At 33.1% G+C, this 22,949-nt stretch overlaps 1 protein-coding gene across 1 annotated transcript in view; it reads right to left on the bottom strand.

The window, feature by feature from the left end:
* LOC124372675 (host cell factor 1-like) overlaps positions 1-21,234 on the bottom strand; it is a 41,585-nt gene extending 20,351 nt beyond the window's left edge. Inside the window, exons 1-7 of the mRNA XM_046831084.1 lie at positions 21,071-21,234; positions 17,754-17,935; positions 13,120-13,268; positions 12,590-12,735; positions 11,429-11,631; positions 9,636-9,836; positions 2,928-3,073 (exon numbers count right to left, since the gene is read on the bottom strand). Of these exons, the coding sequence (XP_046687040.1) occupies positions 2,928-3,073; positions 9,636-9,836; positions 11,429-11,631; positions 12,590-12,735; positions 13,120-13,268; positions 17,754-17,935; positions 21,071-21,099 (1,056 nt within the window). The 5' untranslated portion in view covers positions 21,100-21,234. The remainder of the gene's footprint in view (positions 1-2,927; positions 3,074-9,635; positions 9,837-11,428; positions 11,632-12,589; positions 12,736-13,119; positions 13,269-17,753; positions 17,936-21,070) is intronic.
* Between the last annotated feature and the right edge of the window lie 1,715 nt (positions 21,235-22,949).

Here is a 22,949-nt window from a genome sequence, read left to right as displayed (position 1 = left end):
AAATGATATAGAAAATACAGGGTGAGTGTTTACATGTTTGTCCTCCTTTCTACATTTATCTATGTATTAATACTAAACTATTGCTGGCCATTGTTTGGCATTAATTAATTTTTGTTAAAAGTGACCCAAATTTGGTGTAATACATGATTTTTTATTACATTTTTTAGCTGAATAACTTCCCCCAACATAACAATTTGTTTATCCTTTTTCATTCTATAGATATGAAATTTATAAAATAATTAAAAAATAACTTTGCATTTTTTGAAAGTTTTGAAACAAAGTATTATATATTTCAAGGACCTATTTATTGAGACAGCTTAATTTTTTTATTTTATAATAGTTACGCTCAAACTATTAGAAACGATGTTCAAAGTACAATGATGTAACAGTGTTGTAATTAAAGATGCGTAAAAGTTACATGATTATCCCAAAGCACTTTTACATTTTAATAAAAAAGAACTTTTGTCAACTTCAAATGGATCATCACCTCCCTACTCTTTCAAGACTTATCATCAATACATGAAAATGCAAATGCATAGATAATGAAGACTTTTAATATTAACACCATAATTAGTAAATTACTTTTTATGTTGTCTCTTTGTGGGAATTGTTGACACTATTCACCTGTTACTGTAAAGAAAATTAATAAACACATTTTGAATTGAACTTTACTGAATATTTTGATTCTAAGAATGGGACTGACCTTTCTGAACTGGAGGGAAGAAGAATAAAGAACAAAAACAAATTAAATTCAAGTCTTTGAAAGTAAACAAATTATTTGGTTAAAGGCAAAATTGGGTACATAATAATACATTCTTCCACTGAAATAGAGCACTGTATATAAACGCACTATATGTGAATAGCGAGTCTGACATACTATGGTGCATAATTTGGATGATAAGTGGTAAAGCGTTAATTGACAATTATGATGAGGTTTATATATCTGTTATTAAGCAGAACAAAATTTGGAATGTGATGACAGAGCAATTCCCAAACCTTATTACAGGTACAATGCATTTTTTTTGCAGGTATCCTGTTGGTAATATGATGTTTTGTTTGCTTTCAAACATCAAAGGCTTTTGATATCCTGTTATGCCATCACTTTCTTTAGCTTCCCCCTAGTGCCGCACTCTGACATAATTTGATAAAACTATTTGAATTAGAAAGAGTACAACATTTTACAGAACGTTGTTTTTTGTGGTAAAGTGTTTTTCTAGCTAAGTAATTGAGATAGAAAGATTAGACAATATGGATGCAATATGTTGGGCCACTGTACCCAACAGGTTTTTTATATAACCATATAAACTGGGTTTAAAGGAGATGATGCCAAATAGTGCTGACCAGTTGCTGTTACTCTCGGAATAAGCGGTTCTTTTTGCACGCCCATCAATGAACAGGCCAAGTCCTCTTTGAACTGAGTAATTGAGACCACATGTTTCTCATTCTGAGCATCAGGATTTGTCTTAGAGTTCAGGAAACTATTGTAAGCCAACCAATTGTTAACTACTGCAGTCCCAAGCAGAAGGTGATAGTTCTCCTACTTTGAGGAACTAATGCATTGTCTTTTGAACTGCAGTGCTTGTAGGATGACACTTGATCTTAGAGATCAATCACAACTTTTGCTTTATTGTAGTCAACAACAACTAAGGTTTTCAAGATTTTAGTTCTACCAGCTTTTTTTAGGCTGAAGCACGACATATTCAGGCCTACAGAATCTGGTGAGCAGGTTTACTTTTATTTTATCTTTCCAGTTAGCAACAAGTAGGCCTTCATTGTTTTCTGAGCACACCACTTCACCCTTACAAATTTGTTGTTTCAAGAGGTTGTTTGGTAAAACAAAGTACCAGCGAGATGTGTTTGATTTGACAAGTTCGACAGAGGTATAATAATTGTCAAACTATAGATTATGACCTTTATTCAAACTGTTTGTCATAAGCTTGTTTACCACTTTGGTAGCAACAGAGCTGTCTTTGGTATTTCGTACAGTACCTTGACATGACTGTAGCCCTTAGTACTAAACTATTTTTGTCATTGTTGTACTCTATTATTAATACGGATTCACCAAAATATTTATCTGAAAACTTTCAGTTTATGGTGGGGATTGGCGCAAGAAAAACTCAGTCTGATGCACTAAGTCTCAGAATTCCAATACACAGAACCAAAACCTATAACCGATCCTTCACCGTTACTGCCTCTAGATTATCACTAGAATTCAGATCACTGTCTGATTATTTGATGGCATTGTTAACATCACTGTAGTCTTCAGAAACCGTACCAGAAATAAAGTCTGAATCACTGTCATTATTGTCAGGTATACCACTAAACTATCGTTGACATGACACTACCGTCATCACTTAAATCGGTATATTATAAATCACCCGGTAACAAAGTATTATCAGTCAGTTTATCAATTTCAGATGAACACAGTTGATCACTCATTTTACTAAGTAACTGAGCACTATGTACAATTAGTGTGACATCACTTAGCAGAAAGAAACACAATGTGAGTTATCCGTAAATGGCAAGGAAATAGTTTTGAGAGTGACTAACAATTTTCTCGTAATGGGATAATCACGTGACAGGACAGCTGACAGTCTGTAGCAGCCGGCGAGCAAAAAACATATGTGATATTCATGCTGCCAACAAAGAAAACTAAATTTCCCTACTATAAGGCATTGTGAATAGTGGCTTTACAGGTACATTTGTTAGTAAAATTTTAGTGTAAATAGTTTAGTAAAAATGTAAACAGTAGTGTTGGGCTAAAGGAGACATCGCGTTATAAACATGATATTGATAAATAAATCATCAATTCGTAGTTGTTAGTCCTCATTAAAGAGGAAAAAGACCAAAGCTGCAAGAATTTATGTTAAAAAAAATTTGGCATTCTACCACTTTTTTGTGGATCTTAAACAACTAATGGGATGTACCTGATTGTTCCAAGCCTTCCTGTAGCCATCACGCCCGGACCAAATGTAGATTCGAGAATTCATTGCAACTGCAGAGTGTCCTGCCCTAGGTTTTGGTAAGTTTTCTTCCAGTGCATCTATTTGAAGCTCTTCCCATACCATTGTGTCTGAAAAATTTTGGCATTTTACAATTTCGTTTTAAATCACGCAAGTAAAACAATTTTTGAATTATGTTGAGAACAAAAACACTAGTTCTTGTTAGGCTATATACAGAGACTTCAAAAAGAGTTGTGTCTGAACATGGTGAGTGATGTTGCATGCAAGGGTGATGCTGAATAATTCTTATTTCCTTATAAAATGAGGAAAAATCAAATGTAGTACTTGTAAACATATGTAGAAAAATTATATTACGTTAATTTTTTTAGTGACATTTTGGAAAACATCCTGGTGTGGAATGCGACTCAATGTACCAATGTTCACCATTTTTAACCTCTCAATATAAACATAGTATAGGTGGCACCTAAATCAAAATTGCAATCTTCCAAATTATCTCATTTGAAAGATATCATATATATAAAGATGGACACAAAAAAAGAATGAAATCTGCATTCTTTATCAATTGGTGGAAGGAGAGACTGTGCTAAACGCTCAGCTAATTAAATTTTGTAGTGACTAATTTTAAATATATAAATATGTTTTAAGGCCTCAACTGGAGATTTTACAATGAATAAGTTTATGGTAAAATTTCCTTGTACATCTTCTTTACGCAAAGGCAGACACAAACAGAGTTCTCTTATGTCTGCAAAACTATGCAAATAAATAAAAACTGCATTATCCAGTGACAAACATCTATTAATTTTACGGTGGCAGAAGGTAATCTTCTGTTTTAAGTTACAACCCTAGGTACCTGGTCTTCAAACAGTCCGAGAAACGCGAACTAACAGCACTAGGATACAAAACTACAACTATCCATGAATTCCAAGGAAGACAAGCTGAGAAAATAGCAGTAATACGCACCTCCGGCAAACCTGAAGAAATATATGAGTCAAAACCTCATTGTCTGGTAGCAATAACAAGACACACAGAATCCTTCATCTATATCACGCCAAATACAAATGACACACTGAGCAAATGGATAACTCATGCAAACACCCTCAATTCAAAAGAGTTAAGTTATGTTTCCACTGACACTCCTACTGAACCCACATCACAAGAAAGCAATAACCCTTATCCCCACCCTCAAACTGCTCGTGGAACAAAAACCCCAGACAAAATAACAAGTTGTAATCCAGAACACTCCATGGAAAAAATATCACAACCCCAATTTTTAGCCACACATCAGTTCCAGATAGAAAAACACAAACCAAAGTCTCCAACTCTAATCTTCCTGAACTCGTGCCTCAAAAAAACCAAAAACAATCTAAAGCACATCATAGGCCACACAAAGTCACCGTCATGCACCAAAATATAAATTGGCTCTCAAATAAGTTGGATAGGTTGGGCCACTTCCTGAATGATCACCTCCCGGACCTTATAATATTAACAGAACAGGGCATTTTTGAAGAAAACCTACATTACATGAACCTTGACGGGTACTCTCTAATCGGAGGTTTCACAAGGAAAAATCACCAAAAAGGGGGCGTTCTGGGATATGCAAAAAAGGAAATAGAATATCAAATAAAGCTCTTAAACACGAGCGGAGCTGAATCAGAACTGATATGTGAAACGGCCCTATTTCAAATAGCTATGAAGAAACACACTATCCAAGTACTGGGAGTTTACAGACCGCCAAGTGCAAACCTGAACCATGCAGTTAACATTTTATCAGCCCAACTCGAAATCGTTCTACAAACAAAAAAGAGAATGATCCTTATGGGAGATATAAATGTTGACAACTTAGTTGAAAACAGTGACAACAACAAAATTGAAGAACTCCTCGCTTCCTTTGGTATTGTCTGAGAGAACCTACCGTCTACGCGAATTACTGTTGAAACAGCCAAATCTATTGACTGGATCTGTACAAATATCGACGACCATCTCATCCAAACAGCTGTAATAACATTAGGCCTCTCAGACCACACAGCACAAGCCATCTCAGTGCAAAGCCAAAAAATCAACCCACCACGTGAAAGGGAGAAGAAAAGGATATTCAACAAAAAATCTACAGATCGTTTCAAAACAAGTCTTCAGGGCCAAAACTGGGACTCTGTACTCTTAACAAATGACGCCAATTCAGCCTATAGTAACTTCCACGAAATCCTGCAGCAGACACTAAACAGAACATGCCCTCAAATAACAACAAATAGAAAGCCTTGTACAAAAATACAGTGCTGGGATGCAGAATGTACAAGACTAAAGAATATATATATATATATATATATATATATATATATATATATATATATATATATATATATATATCCAAGCTCTGGAAAGAGAACAACTTACAGGATGCATTGAGGACAAGGTAGAGGCAGCAGCAAGAAAGAAAGATTACGACCTAAGACTAAAGCTTCTGAAACGAGAAAAAGCAATAGCTCACATAGAACAAGCTGATAACAAGCCCAAAGCACTATGGGAAGTAATAAATAACGAAATTGAATGGAAGCTACAAACAGGCAATGAAACCATACAAGACCCAGCAGACATAGCAAATTGCTTTAACAACTTTTTTGCCATAATTGCAGACAGAACACTTCAAGCCAGTAACATCAGCCTAAACCCCTCACAACAAGACGAACCAGCAGCAGCAGCAAATTTTGAATTCAAATTTCAACCTGTGACGCATTCTGATATAAAAAAAGCCATAAACTCGCTCAAACCAAAGACTTCTTCAGGCATTGACGAGATAGCAGCAAAACTAACCAAGATCTGCAAAGAAGAGATAACAATCCCCCAGACAGATATCACAAATAAATCACTCCAACAAGGAATTTTCCCTGATCTACTGAAAACTGCAAAAGTGTATCCAAAATACAAAAATGGCGAAAACACCAGCACAGGTAGCTATAGGCCAATCTCCCTCATCTCAACTTTCTCAAAAATAATAGAAAAAGTAGTTCTGGAAAAACTTCTCCTTCACCTACAGCAAAACAAACTGCTCACAAGCCAACAGTATGGATTCCTAAAAGGAAGGTCAACCGCCACTGCCCTGATACAATTCACAGAACATATAATTGACGAACTAGAAGAGGGAAACAAAGTAACAAGCCTATTCCTAGACTTTAGCAAGACCTTTTGACTGTTTCAATCATAACAGAGTACTTTCCAAATTAAGAGCTCTAGGTGTGACAGGGAGAACGGAAAAATGGTTTCACAGCTACTTACATGACAGGAGGCAGCTTGTCGAGATACAGTACACAAATAACAACATCAAACAGAAGATGAAATCAGAACTCATCAGTGTACGTAGAGGAGTTCCGCAAGGCTCTGTCCTGGGCCCCATACTGTACCTTCTATTGACAAATGACCTCCCAAGCTGGCTACAAGACTCCTGCCATACAGTAATGCACGCCGACGATACAGCCATCACACTGGCACATATATCACTTGAAACACTCACCAGAAACACTAACACCGCCCTCAACATTACCAAACAGTGCTGCACAACAAACGAACTGGTTCTTAATGAAAAGAAAACAGTCCAGCTAACCTTTACTACCAGAAACAAAAACAACACTAACATAACACTACTAGATATAGAGTCAAAAAATAGCACAAAGTACCTTGGAATAACAATAGATTCTTCCCTGTCCTGGACAGCGCACATTGATGGCCTCTGCAAAAAGCTCTCATCATGCACTTATGTCATTACGAGACTAAAACAAGTAAGTGGCTTGGAAGCAGCAAAAACAGCATACTTTGCCTTATTTGAATCACATATGAGGTATGGTATTGCAACCTGGGGAGGCACAAGCAATACCAATCTAGGGAGGATTCTGGTACAACAAAAAAGAGCAATCAGATGCCTTTGCAAATATCGCCCCACGAGAAAGCTGTCGAGATGCTTTTAAAGAGCTAAAGATCCTCACAGTACTATCACTTCACATTCAAGAAGTGATTCTACATGCTGTTAATACAGCACAGCTCAGGCATAGAGACATGCACCAGCACAATACTCGTCATGCTGCAGACTTCACACTACCAACTCACCATCTCAGCCTGTTTGGAAGGAAACCTTCATACAAGGGAGCAGCATATTTCAACCGCCTACCAGACCATCTCAAACAAGAACCAGTCAAGACACTCAAGAGAAAGCTAAATCTATGGCTACAAGACAACCCTTACTATACAGAAAAGGAATTTTGTGACAATTAAACATGTTTATTTTTATGAATCTAATGACTACTGACTCGATGTACTGTTCTCAAAGAATATGTCATTAAAGTATATTGTCTATTGTCAATATGCAAGTTTACTATCTAAAGCAGTAAATTGCATATTATTACACTGTTATCCAGTTCTAAGCTATTTTTAAAGTTCTAAAGTTTAAAGGCTCTAGGTTTTTACAATGCTAGTTTAAAATTCATAAAATATTTTTTCTTTACAGCAAATAAGAAAGTGAGTGAATAGACATTTTTGAACCACCATACATGAGATCCGTGCTTTGTCCATTTCATTTTTCATCAGTAATCCCAGTCAGCATAAAACAGAAAAAAAAACTTATTATTAAAATAAAATTGCAGATTAAACTAAATTGTTAAAGTCTGTATGAAACCAACCACTCCAACAAAGTAACTCCATCACATGTGTGCACGCAAACACACACACACGTAATGGAAGTTACTTTATTCTTCCAGTGCATCTATCTGGAGCTCTTCCCATACGATTGTGTCTGAAAATGTTGGCATTTTACAATTTCTACAGTTATAAAATATGCAAGAAAAACAGTTTTGAATAGTTGAGAACTATATATATAGTTCTCAACTATTCAAAAGTGTGCTGAGTTTATTATTCCAAAATCCTGCTCCATTTCAACAAAGAGTAAGGAAGGCTACATGCACTAAGCATATGAAACAGGATTCAAATATAGAATGAATTCAAATCTTCAAAATCTATAAAAGTATATATTAACAATGTATATTACAACTTGGAAGAGCTCAAACATTTTTTTCATTTCATTTCAAAAAGATTTTATTTCACAGTATTTACAAACTTTACAATATATTTATACAAAACAAAAACAACAAAGAATATAAAACCATTGATCTTGAAATATTTACAAACTTAAAAATAATCAAATAATAATATAATCTTCAAACAAACTAAAAGTAAACTTAACAATCAAAAGAACTTAAAAAAAGACAAACTCGATAACTGTGAAATAAAATAGAGCATCCAATAGGCAAAAGCCCGATGAAGGATGCACATCAGATTAAAATAACATAATAAAACTAAACTCAAAGAAGGAATGAAACCGCTACATAATAATATATTAACAAGAAAACCATACAAAATTTATAAAACAAGACATGGACTTAAAAATAAAAAGACTAATTGGAATTATAAAAGATGATAAAACGAACTAAAATGTACACATTATTCATTACTTCATTCAACAATTTTCAGAAGGCACTCGCAATTATCCAATGAAAATAAAAACATTTTAAACTTTTTAAAAAACTATTTAATGGTGCTAAATGATCTAATTTAAAGGAAATAAGATTAAACAATCTTGGAGCATTAAAAGTAAAAAAATGTTTGAAAACAGATTAGGCTTTGGAACCGGAACAAGCAGACTTCTGAAATTATATCTAATATTACGTGTGAGGGCCGGGTTTGAGCTTCTTATGAAAAATAGTTTGAATACCTTATATATGTAAAGATTTCACAAAGGGAGTATTTTTAAATTTAAAAATAGTGGCCAGGAATGATTGGTCTTATTTAATTTGGTAATAATACGGATAAAGGATTTTTGAAATGTAATGAGAGGATAAAGCGTGGATATATACGTACCTCCCCAGCATACAAGCCCATAACTTAGTCTGGAGTGTATTAAAGCGTGGTAAACATTCAGCAGCAAGCTTGGAGGACATACATCACGCAACATATAAAAGCTTCTCAAACTTCTACAAAACTCTTTTTTCAGTGAATTTACATGACTTTTCCAAGATAGATTTGAGTCAATTAAGCCGAAGGTATTTGTATCTGTCCACTTTTTCAATCTTTTTACAATTACAAACGTTACCCGCAGAGCACGGTAGTATACATCATATTCAAAATTACTTGTACCTTGTAAGTTAAATATCATGAATTTTGTTTTGTCACTTAGGAGCATTGCATTTTTATTAAACCAAAAATTTAAAACTTTCAAATCATCATTCATTTGTCTACTAATAGCTTCCAAATTGTAATCAGAATACAAGAGGGTAGTTATAAGTAGTGAAGAAGACTTGTAAAGTAAAACCAGTAGTTTCCGGCTGCAAATAACCTTTGAAGGGAGCATGGCAATAGACCATCCCATAGAAGAAAAAAATGTGGTTTATATTATAAGTTTATTTACTATGTACCTCTTATCAATAATTATGTTACCTATTATATTCTATAGTTCAGTTCATATTAATATATATTGTACCATGTATTTTAATATGATAGGACGTAATACCAGAATTCATTTTGAAATACTAGAAGGAAAATTGAAACTGAACACTATTACAATTTAATTTTACGCAACTATTAATTAGAAATGTTGTAAATTTATCAAAGATCCTTTTAAATGTTAAAAATTACCAAGATTGAGGCAAGCCAGCTGGTTTGAACACTTCCACTCTCGCTCGTTCGCAAAGAAAGTGTCAGTAGACTTATCATCTGAGATGAGAGGTACCCAGCCTCCGAACACAAACATGCGGTTACCCATGACAGTGGCTGAGTGGAGCGAACGAGGCAGAGGAGCCTTGCCACACACCCTCTCCTTAGTCCACTGCATTGTGTCTGAAACGTGATATTTAGCACAGTTATTACATTGACAGCTAGAAAAGATAGATATTTGAGTCTAAGTAATTAACCAATGATAATATTCAATGAGTAGATTATACAAGGTACTCATTACTTCTCATTTGAAAAAAAAAAAAATTTTATTTCAATTTTTTTAAATATATTTCCTGAAATTTAAGATTATACTTGTAGTAAGATTTTATATATTATGTACACATACTTTAGCTGGATACCTTCCATTGGACTGTTATCAGTGAACGGAAATATATGCTACTCAATTTGAAACTAACATGCATTTTACAATTCCTGCTAAAACTTATAAACTTAATTTTGTTGTTGTAAAGTTATTTCTATCATTTATATGTAGTTATGCAATCCAAACATAATAGTGTAATTGCTACGCATAGTAGAATAAAACATGTTTTAGCAATCAGTAATTTGCGTAATGCTGATCAGCTTTTGTACACGAATAAATGCTGAAGACACACGATTGGTTATACTTGAACATAAATATATAAAATAGTAACTGTATTATTATTTACAAAACAACAATTTGTTAATTAGTTAATCTAGCTTCAGTTTTTCTATTATTAAGTATGGCAAAAAAACGTTGTAGCAATAGGTACTTTGCATACTACCAAACACAACACAACACATTGACAAACAGCTAACAGCACATTGTCTTGTATTTGTAGATGTGTTCCAATGCACATACATGAACATATAATATATGAATTTCAAGTCAAATGTTTTGTTATAAATCACCATATTTCCTTACTTTAGTTATTCTGTCTACCACTACTAACCAGACAACGTTTGTGACTCTCCAAACATTAACCACCACAATCAACACAAGATGTGTGATAGTTTCCAGTTGAAATAATTAATTGATTACTAGTTTGGCATAAGGATGATTTCAACATACATTATGTAGCTGGACTAGAAGTTACGAAATATGAACATGACTTTTGTCCAATAATTGATGCAGTAGATCTCGGCAGATCGGAGATGAGATTTAAAAATCCAAAACTTAATAACGATTTGGTGGATTCTAGATTCGGCTTTGACACACCACTAATATCCACAAACACTATTTAGAAAGATAGCATTCGATGCATGTATCCAACAAAAACTTTGAAAAAAGTTGTTTATTACACATCAGTGATAACAAAATTAACTCTAATTACAATATTGAAGTAAAAAATAAAGAAATATACTGCTTCACCCAACTGAAAATAAATTAAAAAGGTACTGAGTTTTTATTTACCACTTGAGAAGAGTTAAGATAAGAATTCTATGTAATATAGATTGATTAAACTATATACAAAACAAATATATGCTCCTTGGTTACACAAAAACGTAAGTAAAATCAAAAGTTTGTCAATAGTGATATATTTTGTGGTTAATCCTACTCTAAAATAAAAGTATAAAATTAAAAATAACATTCCTCAATCGCAATATAAAATAGTAAGATATAAAGCTTTCAACACGTTTTCATACCATTACTAACATGGTGATTTTACTAAACTTGAATTTGAATTTAAACACCATATAATTCATAAGAAAAGTTAAAATACATCAACATTCACCTATGTGTAAGGTCCATAGATCACCCAAACGATTTCCATTCATTCCACCGTAGATAATGAGCTTGGGACGGCCAAACATGTCTTGGTATGTAACAGCTGAGTGAGATTCTCGAGGCGGAGGACTTGGTCCATTAATGCGTGGCATCTCCCAAGCTACTGTGCCATTGTCACGCAAATCCAGAATAAACAGGTCATTAAGGTACCTGCACATATTGACGTGACAACATATGTACACAGAGCATGTAAACCTAAAATTCAAAATTACCACTACTAATTTAGATAAAAAACATGAAAAAGTGCCTTTTTAAGATTTCAAGTCTAAGTTGTATCTAGCTTGACATATATAAATGACAAATAAAAATGCATGTCCCTATAAAAACATTAAAACTCAAAATGTCTTATTGTATGTCAAAAATATACAATTTCATTAATTATCTACATATGTACAATTGGTCTTTTAGAAAAAGCATGCTGTCTTGAGTTTGAATTTATTTTGTTTCTACTATAAAAATTGAATATCAAGAGAGTCCTTGATGTTCTCAACATTTTAAATACTTTACATCGTTACTAGTTTTTTTAACTCTTCAAAAAGCTTTTATGTTACAAGCCTATAGACTAGGAAAATTAAAAGAAATACTCCTTCAACTTGGGAATAATAGCAATAGAAGGTTTTTTTGTGTATTTAAATTAGAAATTATTGCTGAATAATATATCCAAAATCAGATCATGGGAACACTTCTAAATAATGTATTTCAAAATGGCAGATCTCGTAATGTCAGTATTGTGAATTTTACCTTCTTTGTGATTGTTATCATTGTCACTGTTTTATTCGTGAACTTTAAAATTGGTTCATAACCAAATGTAATAGTATTTATAACGTTTGAGGGATTGAATTCAGAATCAATTGCAGGTGTTAGTCACAGCACAAATTAAGGCATGCAATTGTAATGACTAACGTCATACATATTAATCCAGATTAAAATATTTTCTGTACTAAGCCAGTTTTTAACTTACCATCGTTCAAAAAATATAACCATAGCTGAGTATTATAATACTGATTTTTGTTTTAGAATTATATAAGATGCACAGTTAATTCTTGATGATAATATATAAGTCATAGAAAATTAAAAATATTATTCTGGAATATAAAACTATACATACCTTGGCTGTGTCTCATTGATATTCTGAGCCAGGCCACCAAACATCAATATTCGGTTACCCAGCAAGTTGAAGCTGTGGCCCAAACGTGGGCAGGGGAGGGGGTGGTTCGGTCGAGGCTCCAGATACCTCCATTCCCACCGGGTGGCCTGATTGATGTTAAGGAAATGTAAATTAGTAATGGGCCGCAAGAAAGGAATTATATAAATAATCATAGATAGCCTAGTTGATAAGCGTATACTTAATGTTTTATTGTGCAATATTGAATGTTTTACAAACTATATTTAAATATAATAACTAAATAAATGAGAGAAGAAAAATACTTCTATAACTTATTGTTTGATAAAATTATCCTTTTTCAATACTTTGTAATTAAATAATAAATGTTGTAAACAATGTATTTAATTTTTGTACAACAAAATCCACTAAAATACGAGTTTTATAAAACATTTTTACTTTACATACTAAAAAATTGATTTAAGTTTATTCAAAAAGATGTTAGTGGATAATTTTAGTAACAACAAGGCACACACCTGAAGTTCATACAGATCATTTGAGTACTGGCCATATTCCGTCATGCCACCAAAAGCAATAATTCGTGTTCCATCCACAACAAAACCAAAAGCAGCTCGACCAGGTGATGCGTCACCATTTGCTGGAGGTTCATACCACTGACCAGATGCTACAAAAACAAACAATAAAAGTACAAACCAATAGAAATATTAGATGCATAGGATGGTTATGAACAATACCAAACATACTTATAAAGCATTGTTCCCATTCTGATATATTTATTGGCTGTAGATGTGTTAACCCTTTGACCACCACGCAAATAACGGGTACGAGTGTCACATCACCAGCTATTCCAGTTTCGTGCGTCGGCTGCACGCCGGTTGTACAACGTTGCCAGTACACTAGAATGCCAAGTATTTTTATGTTTTTGTACCTATACACATAAACACAATAAATAATAAATTGCAGCAATTCTCTTATTTTGTATTGTAGAACAATGTTTTTGGTAACCACTTCGTTCGTGATGAGAGCGGCAACATTGAGAAGCATAAAAAAGTAAAAGCATTCATCTAAAATAATTACATTAAACTCAATAAAGCAAAAAAATGCATAAAAAATTTATTTTTTAAATATGATCTCCATAACCATAATCTGAAGTAGTTTTATCCTACTAAGCTATAGAACTGCTTTGTCCTACATTTAATTTCAAATAAAACTATGCAAATTGTACTTTTGCTGTTTTTGTACCTAAGCACATAAACTTTAGCAACTCTGCTAGTTTAAATGTTTTTGGTATAGTTTTATTCATAAAACAATTGACATAACAATATTAAGCATCGTTTCATTATTACTATTAGGTCAAACATAATAAAAATAAATACTATATGGAACTAAAAAAGGGATGTTTTGATTGAAACATACCTAGAATTTTTCCTAGAAGTCTTGAGATAGTTTGGTTTTCAAAAGTCCTTGTATATTGCACACAACTTATTCTAAAAAGTATTAGGCACTATAAAAAATGTTATAAAGTGTTTATATAAAAACTATTTACCAACAATGGACACAACAAGTCTACCTGTCAACTTATCAATGAATTATTAATTATGTTTATAAATTAAAAAAAGATTAGGATTAGTATATTTTAAACTATATTGACGAGTCACCTGTTCATTGTAGATATTATCTACTACAATTATGTAACGTTACGTGACGTTTCTGATTTCTGATTTCAACTGGCAAGTGTGTATGTGGTAACACTGAGGGTGCACACCTATTTTGCAGTTCATACAAATTGTGCTTGAACGTTTTCGTTTACCCTCAGGATTCTTTTTCCCTAAACAAGTTGAACGGTTCCTTTGTTTCCCTTTCGGAAGCTTTTCAAGGCCGTATTTTCCACCAGGAGCATCCCCACCACATTTATTTCCAGACTTTCCTGTCAGCTCATTAGCAGATGATTAACAGCGTAAACAAATGACACACTGTGTAAGACAGACCAGCATTCACAATGTGTTGGCCACTGCATTACAGATATCTTGAGTTTTCTGAACTTCTATACTATACAAAAAAATGAAACGAACCTAAGAAATTTGTTATATTATAACAGCGCAATTCATTTAGAATACAATGGCATGTGATTCATCGAAATTTGATAGGAAATAACTTTGAAATAAGCAAAATAGTTACAAGCCTATATATAGGCTCTCAACGTTCAATGCTCATGTGGAGCTTGGCTATATATAGGATCTTGGCGTCAATGCAATTTCATCCAAAGCTTATATATAGGCTTCTGGCAGTGAAGAGTTAACACTTTTCTACCTAACAAACCCTCACAACTACTCACATGTTTAGATGTTTTAGTCTTTAATCTGTTCTTACTTGTTTATTTTGGTTTGTCAAGCACATGGAGCACCCTTGATGAAAATGTGCGTACTGTGTGAATATGATGAAGATGACCAGTTTGTGCTGCTGTGTATAGGATTTTCATTTGTTGTGGTATGACAACACCACACGTGACATTTTTTTTATAAACAGTTGATGGTACAAACTTGAAAATTGTGTATTGTGCTGTTTGTTTTATTGTGTTTTTTACATTTGTTTTGGTGTAACTACCTACCATGGTAAAAGCTGGCACAGATGAGTGATATATGATAGTATTTAGACATTTTAAAATTAGAATCAGGCAATAAAAATGCTTTATTCTCAGAATATAGCTCTATTGGTGGCCCGATTGATGAGTTTCAAGCAGACCCGCTCTTCCAAGTTCACAAATATCTAAAAAATTCTTATATTTGTGTTCTAATAGCTAGTATGGTAATAAATTGTATATTAATAACATTTAATGCTTGTTTAGTAGTTTTTAAATAACATGTTAATACGTCTTGTAATGATAAAAACCTCAGGCATGGTGGTAGTGCAAGTACTTGGAAACCCCACTGTTACAGGGTTAATAAGTATTATAATACCATTTGTATATTATTTTAACAATTAACAACAGAATTAGCCACTTTTCAGTATACATTTGAACTCAAAAAAAATAACTACAATCTCAATAACTCAAACTTAGATTATTAAAATAAGGCATTAATTCGACATTATTTAATAACAAAATTTTTATTCTATAGCTAAGGAACAATAGCTAACTGAAATTGAATCCTCTTTTAGTTTGTTTACCTCTATAACTCATAAGTTTATCTAACAGTTCTTGATAACTTGAAAACTAATGAAGAAACGAAAATGATTCACATTGTCTATGAGTCATCTACCTGCGGTTGCTGTTATGAATCCCGATTCTGTGATGGTGTCAGATTTCAGATGCTGCACTGAGCCAAAAGTGGAAGAGAGCTGAATTCGGCATTCATACAGAAAGGGGATGCCGTTGTGCATAGTAACATGGGAAGTATTTTTTAAAACATCCTTGGCAGCTGCAACCATCACTACACTGAAGCATGTATACAGCAATAAAACAATCTCATCCTTCCTAATATTACTTTATCAAGCACAAAACTCACAAAGAAGAAATAAGAACAACATTTTCTAGTGGTCCTTTATCAAGATAGAGGTAAATATCTTCAGTCACCATCTTTGGAAAGTCTATGAAATATACAATGTCATTCCCCCAGAACCACTTTTTAAATTGTTAAAATCTATACCAGAAACAAAAAGAGACAGATGTTTTAAAAACCAAAATATTCTTTGGGTTTAGATGAATATTTACGCTATATTTTGTTTGTTTTTTTGTATATATATAATAGAATAAAGGGAAACAAATGGGGGAAAAGAATGATATGAAGGTATGATGTTATGATGGTATGCACCATACTGACCCCTTTTTAAATCTCCAACTTACACATGAGTCCACTGATTTTTTTTGATTTCACAAAGCTCCCTCAGCTCTGATGATTATCTCGCTTTATCTAGAATAATTCATATAGTTGCATTGGAGAGCCCTAGGTGAAATTCTCCTGAGCAACTGAGACATTACAACAAAATTTATCAAGGATATATACAGTCATCCCCCGAAATTGGTTATCCAGTGCCTTAGCCACTTTTATGGTGTGAAAAACACTCAGTACCGGAACTTCATTCACTCAACTATCTACTTTACGGTGACCATTGTTATACCATTGTTCTTGTGTTACAGTCCTGCCAACAACGGATACATTTGCTGCTACCAAGTTACAAGTATCATGTCACTTAATAAAAACATTATGCATTTTTGTAGCTGCTTTTTATTACTTGCTCAGCAATCTCTGATACATAGCAACCAGCATGACAATAGATATAAATAGTAAGAGAATCAATGAAAGCCTGGGTTGTGGCATGTTGTTGCCAGTTGTAATGGAAGGATACCTACTGATGGGATAATCAACTGAATTCATCAATTGTGTGATCATTTTATTCTCCTTATCTATCTTTCTGAATCCTTTACCTTCACGATTTATATTAACAGGTGTTTACACTACTACACAAAACGTGGCCAAAAATAATAATTGAATAAAAACAAACAGAATAAATGAATGCTGAAGAAAAAAATTGATATAAACAACCGGAACGAAGTGAGACATCGTCGAGTTGCCTCATACCGGTATAACTGCTGATATAACAATGAGGCAACAACGCAAGGTGAGCTGGGAAGTGGGGTGTGGTAACTGCCAGAAGGCTTACAATAATGTGTTTCGTACTATAAATGGTGTCTTTACCACTTAGTTCATGTTATAATATAGGGACAATAGATTTGAACATGAACAACTATTATTTCAACAATTTTCTGGACATTACAAAATATTCTAACAGTGTATAATTTTGTTCAGAGCTTCTACACTGATTCTTTTATGTAAAAAGACTACAGTATCCAAGTTAATAACTAAGCCACTATAGAAACTCTGATATGTTCAATTATAAACTGCTGACACACAACAAATTGGAATCAATCAAACTTCTAGCTACTTTCTTGTAAAAGTGCATTATTTCCACTTTCTTTTAGTATAAATGATATACATAATTTAGCTATTGATTTAAGCCATAATTTTTTGTCCATCTTTACAAACAAACATTTGTTATTGGCTACTGGTAAGGTGATTCTTGAGACGACTCATCTAGATTAATCTTTTAAAAATTATTAAGCTGATAATTTAATACACTTTTTAATGGTTACCTGTATTAAAAACGTAAAGACCTTCATGCAGACCTTCATTGCCCCCACCAAACACAACCATAAGATCTTTAATGGCTACAGCACGGTGACCATGTCTTGGTCTGGGGTGCGGTCCAGCTGTATTCATCACCCTACTCCACTTGAAAATGGGAAGTTTGCTTTCCCTGCAATTCAGAGTATGCCTGAAAATAATATAAGAGTTGAAACAAGATGTTTAATACCATGTGTAACTTTAAAAATAAAATAGAATATAAACTACTTACAAATCTTTATGTAGAAATTATGATAAGATCTCAATTATAAGAATTTTATATCTGCATTGTATCCTATCTAGCTGTTACAGAATGGATTAATCTTGTCCTCCGAAATCTTAGAACATAACATAAGAGCAAATTGTGTACAGGCATTCCTTAATTTACTAATTTGACACTAGAAGAAGACGTCTCCTCTGTAAAGTAACTTATCTCACTAATCCAGGGTATTTTATAGTGTCCTAAAGTAAAACTTTATTCACCCCTCTGGTCACCTCACATACATGTAACTGTATCTTTGATAAATTATAATTTACTACAGAGATTCATTGTCTTCCACTCCTCAGTCTTCTCCAAATGGCCACTGCAATTTTGCTCTAAACCGCCTCTGACCACCTCACGTGGCTATTAACAACTATCAATAATAATTAATTTTATAATATTCATATTATATCTACAAGGGTAGGTGATATATTGGCTGTTTATAAACTATATAATCATAAAAATTCCATTATTTTTGTTCGCAATAATGTTGTTTGGTCATGAATTAACTAACTTATAACGTCTTATTTTATGAGCAGCCTTTTAATAAGTGAAATGTTTTATTGTCATATTTGGATACTTATTTAATCTAATATAGGAATAAGGAACATTGCTGATTATTTTAGAGGTCTGGTTTTTAACACACTGTGCCAGACAGCTAAGTTTGAGATAGCTGACAATGCTGTATTATCTGTTACTGCATAAACACTCTTGAGTGAAATTGGTGAGGAATTAAAAATAACAAGGCAGAGGTATAAAACAAATTGCAGACCATAACTACACATTTTGCAGGGAAATTAGAATAGCAAAAAGAGGTTCAGGAGTATCTAAAAAAAACCAAAACCAGTTCACCTGCCAACAGGTCCGAGTCATCTTTCTTTAAATCTTTTAATAAATCACTTCCACTGAACACAGGTCTTGCTTTTAAAGACGGCCTTACCCAGTACCTACGGGTAGGGTACGATAAGCGGACCCGGTTTTTTATATCAACATTGGCAAACGATATTACTTAATCATAACCATCAATATAACCAATCTGTACTGATTAATTATTTTGAACAATTAATCTAAATAATCTATATCAACAGCTGTAAACACTTTCAAATAATGCTCATAATGTAATATTTCATTTTTATATATAAGTAACATTTGATTATTAAAAATGGCAGTCATTTTAGAAAATTACACGACATTACTTTTAAAGACGATAAGACATGTTTTTTGTGACTTCAACATGTTGGACTTGTACCGAAAACCCGTTATGTGAAACTTGTGGGAAAGAAACAACTGTAACTGTGAGAGGAGCAAATATGGTCGTCTTCAGTTTTTATAATTTTGGTTATAATAATTTGTTTGATCACTGTAAATATTAAATTCATATTTTAATTTTAAACATATGATTGTTATTGAGGACTATAGATACTTTTGTATCGATTGATAGTCTATGATTTGAGATGTGAATATTAGGTATCGATGATTACATTCTTCGATATAAAAAACCGGGTCCGCTTATCGTACCCTACCCGTTCGTTGTTTAGCTAAAATCACACAGCATGCTGCTCCAAGCACAACATCCTCCACTTCCGCAATCTTGACTTAGTGTTTTGCGTTCGTGTTGCAAACAAAAGTTTTAAGACACAGAAGGAACCCTGTATTTTGTCTGCAACATAAAGTCGTCTACAAAATGTCATAAACAGAAAATTGCACACAAATTGTCTGCAACATCTGGTGTAAACGTAGCTTAAGACGACATCAGTCATTGTAATGTCTGTGACTTTTAAACCACCAGTGGAACTGCTGTTATTTTCTTTCTACTAACTACAGTAGGTAGTAAGTTACTCTGGGGTCATATCTCAACCTACTAAGGCAGCTGTGTTGCCTTTTTGTCATACTATTTTTATAAATAAAACAATTTGTACCCTAATAATAACTACCCACCATGAACAAACAAGTGATAAGTGAATTTGATAATATATTAGATAATTTTTCACAAGGTGGAATAGTTTAAAGCAACTGCTCCATTAACAGAAGAAAGTGATCATGATGATCGAGGATATCCATGAGTGCCAAGTACTAAATAAAACGTTAACATTAGGCCTACTACTTAAACTCTCCATAACTAAGGATCTGCCCACATCCCACAAAATGTGTGAACAATTGCCTAAGACAATAAGGAAGTGGCCCAACAACCAAATCATCTCCGCAATGACTGAAAAGTCTAAAAAATTAAATTTGTTCACAGGGATTGATTCCTAACTTTTGGTGCTTGTGTATTTATTAAACCTTATGTTACTTTTTTCATATGTGTCTATTTGTTACCAACTAGGAAAAGGTTCATAGAGAAATGACCAATGTTACATAACCTTTTAGAAACATATTATTTTATACATAACACTTCCTATTTTTATAAACTTAATCAAAAAAAGATATGTATATTTTATTTCAGTTACATGATTATAGCAGTAAAATATATTGTTTATAATGAAAATAAATTATTTTCAGGTTATCACACAAGTGATTTTATTTATAAAACATAATAAATTGGAGTCACCACTGATTTACCACCAAATTTTATAAGGCAGTAAATAGTCAACCACTGCATTCAAAGTTGATATCATCTACAGTATAAATACAAATATTAGACAACACAATTCAACTTGCATGTATATTAAGTAATATACATATAATACATACATTACTGTGATGTGCTACATTAAATTAATAGGTTAGTAATTGCAAGTGTCATCTGGAACAGTGTTCTCCATATTAGTTTACCACACAGAATAGGATTACTCTCACTTTCATTATACAATGTTATAAATCTTTACCTAATAAATTAAGCAAAGAAGCATAAAACTATTTCAATCTTTACTACAAAATATACGCATTTCAATCTGCAATAAGTGATGTAAAACACTACGATAATAAGACAAATATGTTCTTCATATCACAATTTTGATGATGTAAGGGCCTAACACCATTTTCACAAACCTAGTCTATGTATATGTATGTAATAAGAGTTACCTTTTGTCCATTTTCTGGAATAACACCATGCACGTACGGATTGCAATCTAATTGTTTGTGTTACGTTTTACCATAATATAAACCGTTTTAACAACTAAATATTTATTAAGAGTTATTACGAATTTCAAATAGCACAACTACGGTCCGTACAACCACCACCTCTTTAGGTTCCTTTCCACGATTGGTAGTTCTGTCGTCTGGATTCCATCTGACAGCAGACTAGTCTGACAGTGCCGACACATAGAGGAAGCAAAAATAAATGCACGTCGACAAGACGATATAATAGCATGCTTAAATACAAAAATATTGCATTTATCTATAAAGATAACTTTGTACTTTGCTCTTCCCGTAGAGTGAATAAAGTTTATTATAAAATATGATTACTGCCGATGAGCCATGGTATGCCATTTGACTATCCTACCACATTAATTTCTAATAATAAACCCACTGCCGTATTTCCAGGAGAAGGTGTCCATCTGTTTGTAAGTTTAAGCGTGAGAAGTTTGTAATGAATAATAATAATATATCCATTAGTCTTAAGTTTTAATAACTTTTACTAGTCTATAAATAAAGTCGTTGTTCTTTTTGACTTTTGGATGTTTTGTTGAGTTTACCGCGTGTGTTTTCTATAGATAATTCTTCTTTAAACACGAATACATTTTTACTTAAAACGTACTAAGTCTGACTCGAAATCTTTAACATCTGTAATAAAATAGCAAAATACTTTAAAACAGGTGACGATACTTTCACTTTCAAAGAGTTAACTTATGTGTACTAAATGTCTTCACTAGTATTTTCACAGATGAGTACAATTTTAGAGCCCTAAAATACACTCATGGCGTAATTCCTTAGTACAAACAGTATATATTCAGTGCTAGCATCTATATGATTGAAAACACTACTATAATCATGTTGACCTAAAGGCTTATAATAAATGGCCATAATGCTACTACGAATTATGAGTTCACATTTGAAGCTAGAAAATAAGTTACCATATTAGTAACTAGAAAAACACAGAAAGTGCAAATTATAGTAAAAAAACAAAGTATTGTTAAGATTAATCGTATGAAATGGTTTAGCGTAATTTATCAATTTAATTATGCAAAGTTCTTTTGTTGAATTGGTTGATTTTGCGCAAAGCCAGAACATATTAGCTTAACCTATATAGCCTGTGATGTTATCTTCACAGAATGTTAAATGGAAATGAACTTTTTGCAGTGCTTTGTTGATTGTTACCAATAAAACATTATTTTTCCTATTATACTATATGATTGGTATTACTTACAAAAATGGAATGAACTGAGCATGGGTCTCATCGGTAGCTCTAGAGTTTTTATTAACTCATTTACTTGTCTGTATCTTCAGCACGAATATTTTACTTGTTTTAAACTTTGTAACTTTGTAAACTTGTTCTTATATATTATTTATTTAGAAAATTTTGAACACGCAAGTGAACACGTTTTGTGTATACTTGAGTATAGTAAATGTTCAAGGTAATGTTACAATATGTTTCAATTGTTAAATGTAGTGTTGAGACCTTAAAATGTATTTATATATTTAAAATTAGCCACTAACAATTGGTTGAGCGTTTAACTGTGTTACTTTATGACATAATCAGACTTCTGACTGTGTATGTGTCCGTCTGTTCCAACCAGAATGTTGGAAACAGAAACAGAAACCCCTTTTGCTGTGGGGCGAATGTTGCTGTGTCGCCCGTGGCGGCGAATCGAGCCAATGTAGGGGATGACCAACGGTTGACAAACGCACACAGCCGGTCAGTTCAAGCACCGTACCACCGACGCCACATGACTCGTACCATTGCACCCGAGCCGTGCCCGTCTACAAATGGGGATTGATGTTTGACGGAAGTTCGCAAAGC

Source organism: Homalodisca vitripennis, unplaced genomic scaffold (genome assembly GCF_021130785.1).
Source record: "Homalodisca vitripennis isolate AUS2020 unplaced genomic scaffold, UT_GWSS_2.1 ScUCBcl_3719;HRSCAF=9429, whole genome shotgun sequence".
Classification (NCBI taxonomy): domain Eukaryota; kingdom Metazoa; phylum Arthropoda; class Insecta; order Hemiptera; family Cicadellidae; genus Homalodisca; species Homalodisca vitripennis.
The sequence above is the reverse complement of the archived record's forward strand: the minus strand, read 5'-3'. Positions and strand labels throughout refer to the sequence as shown.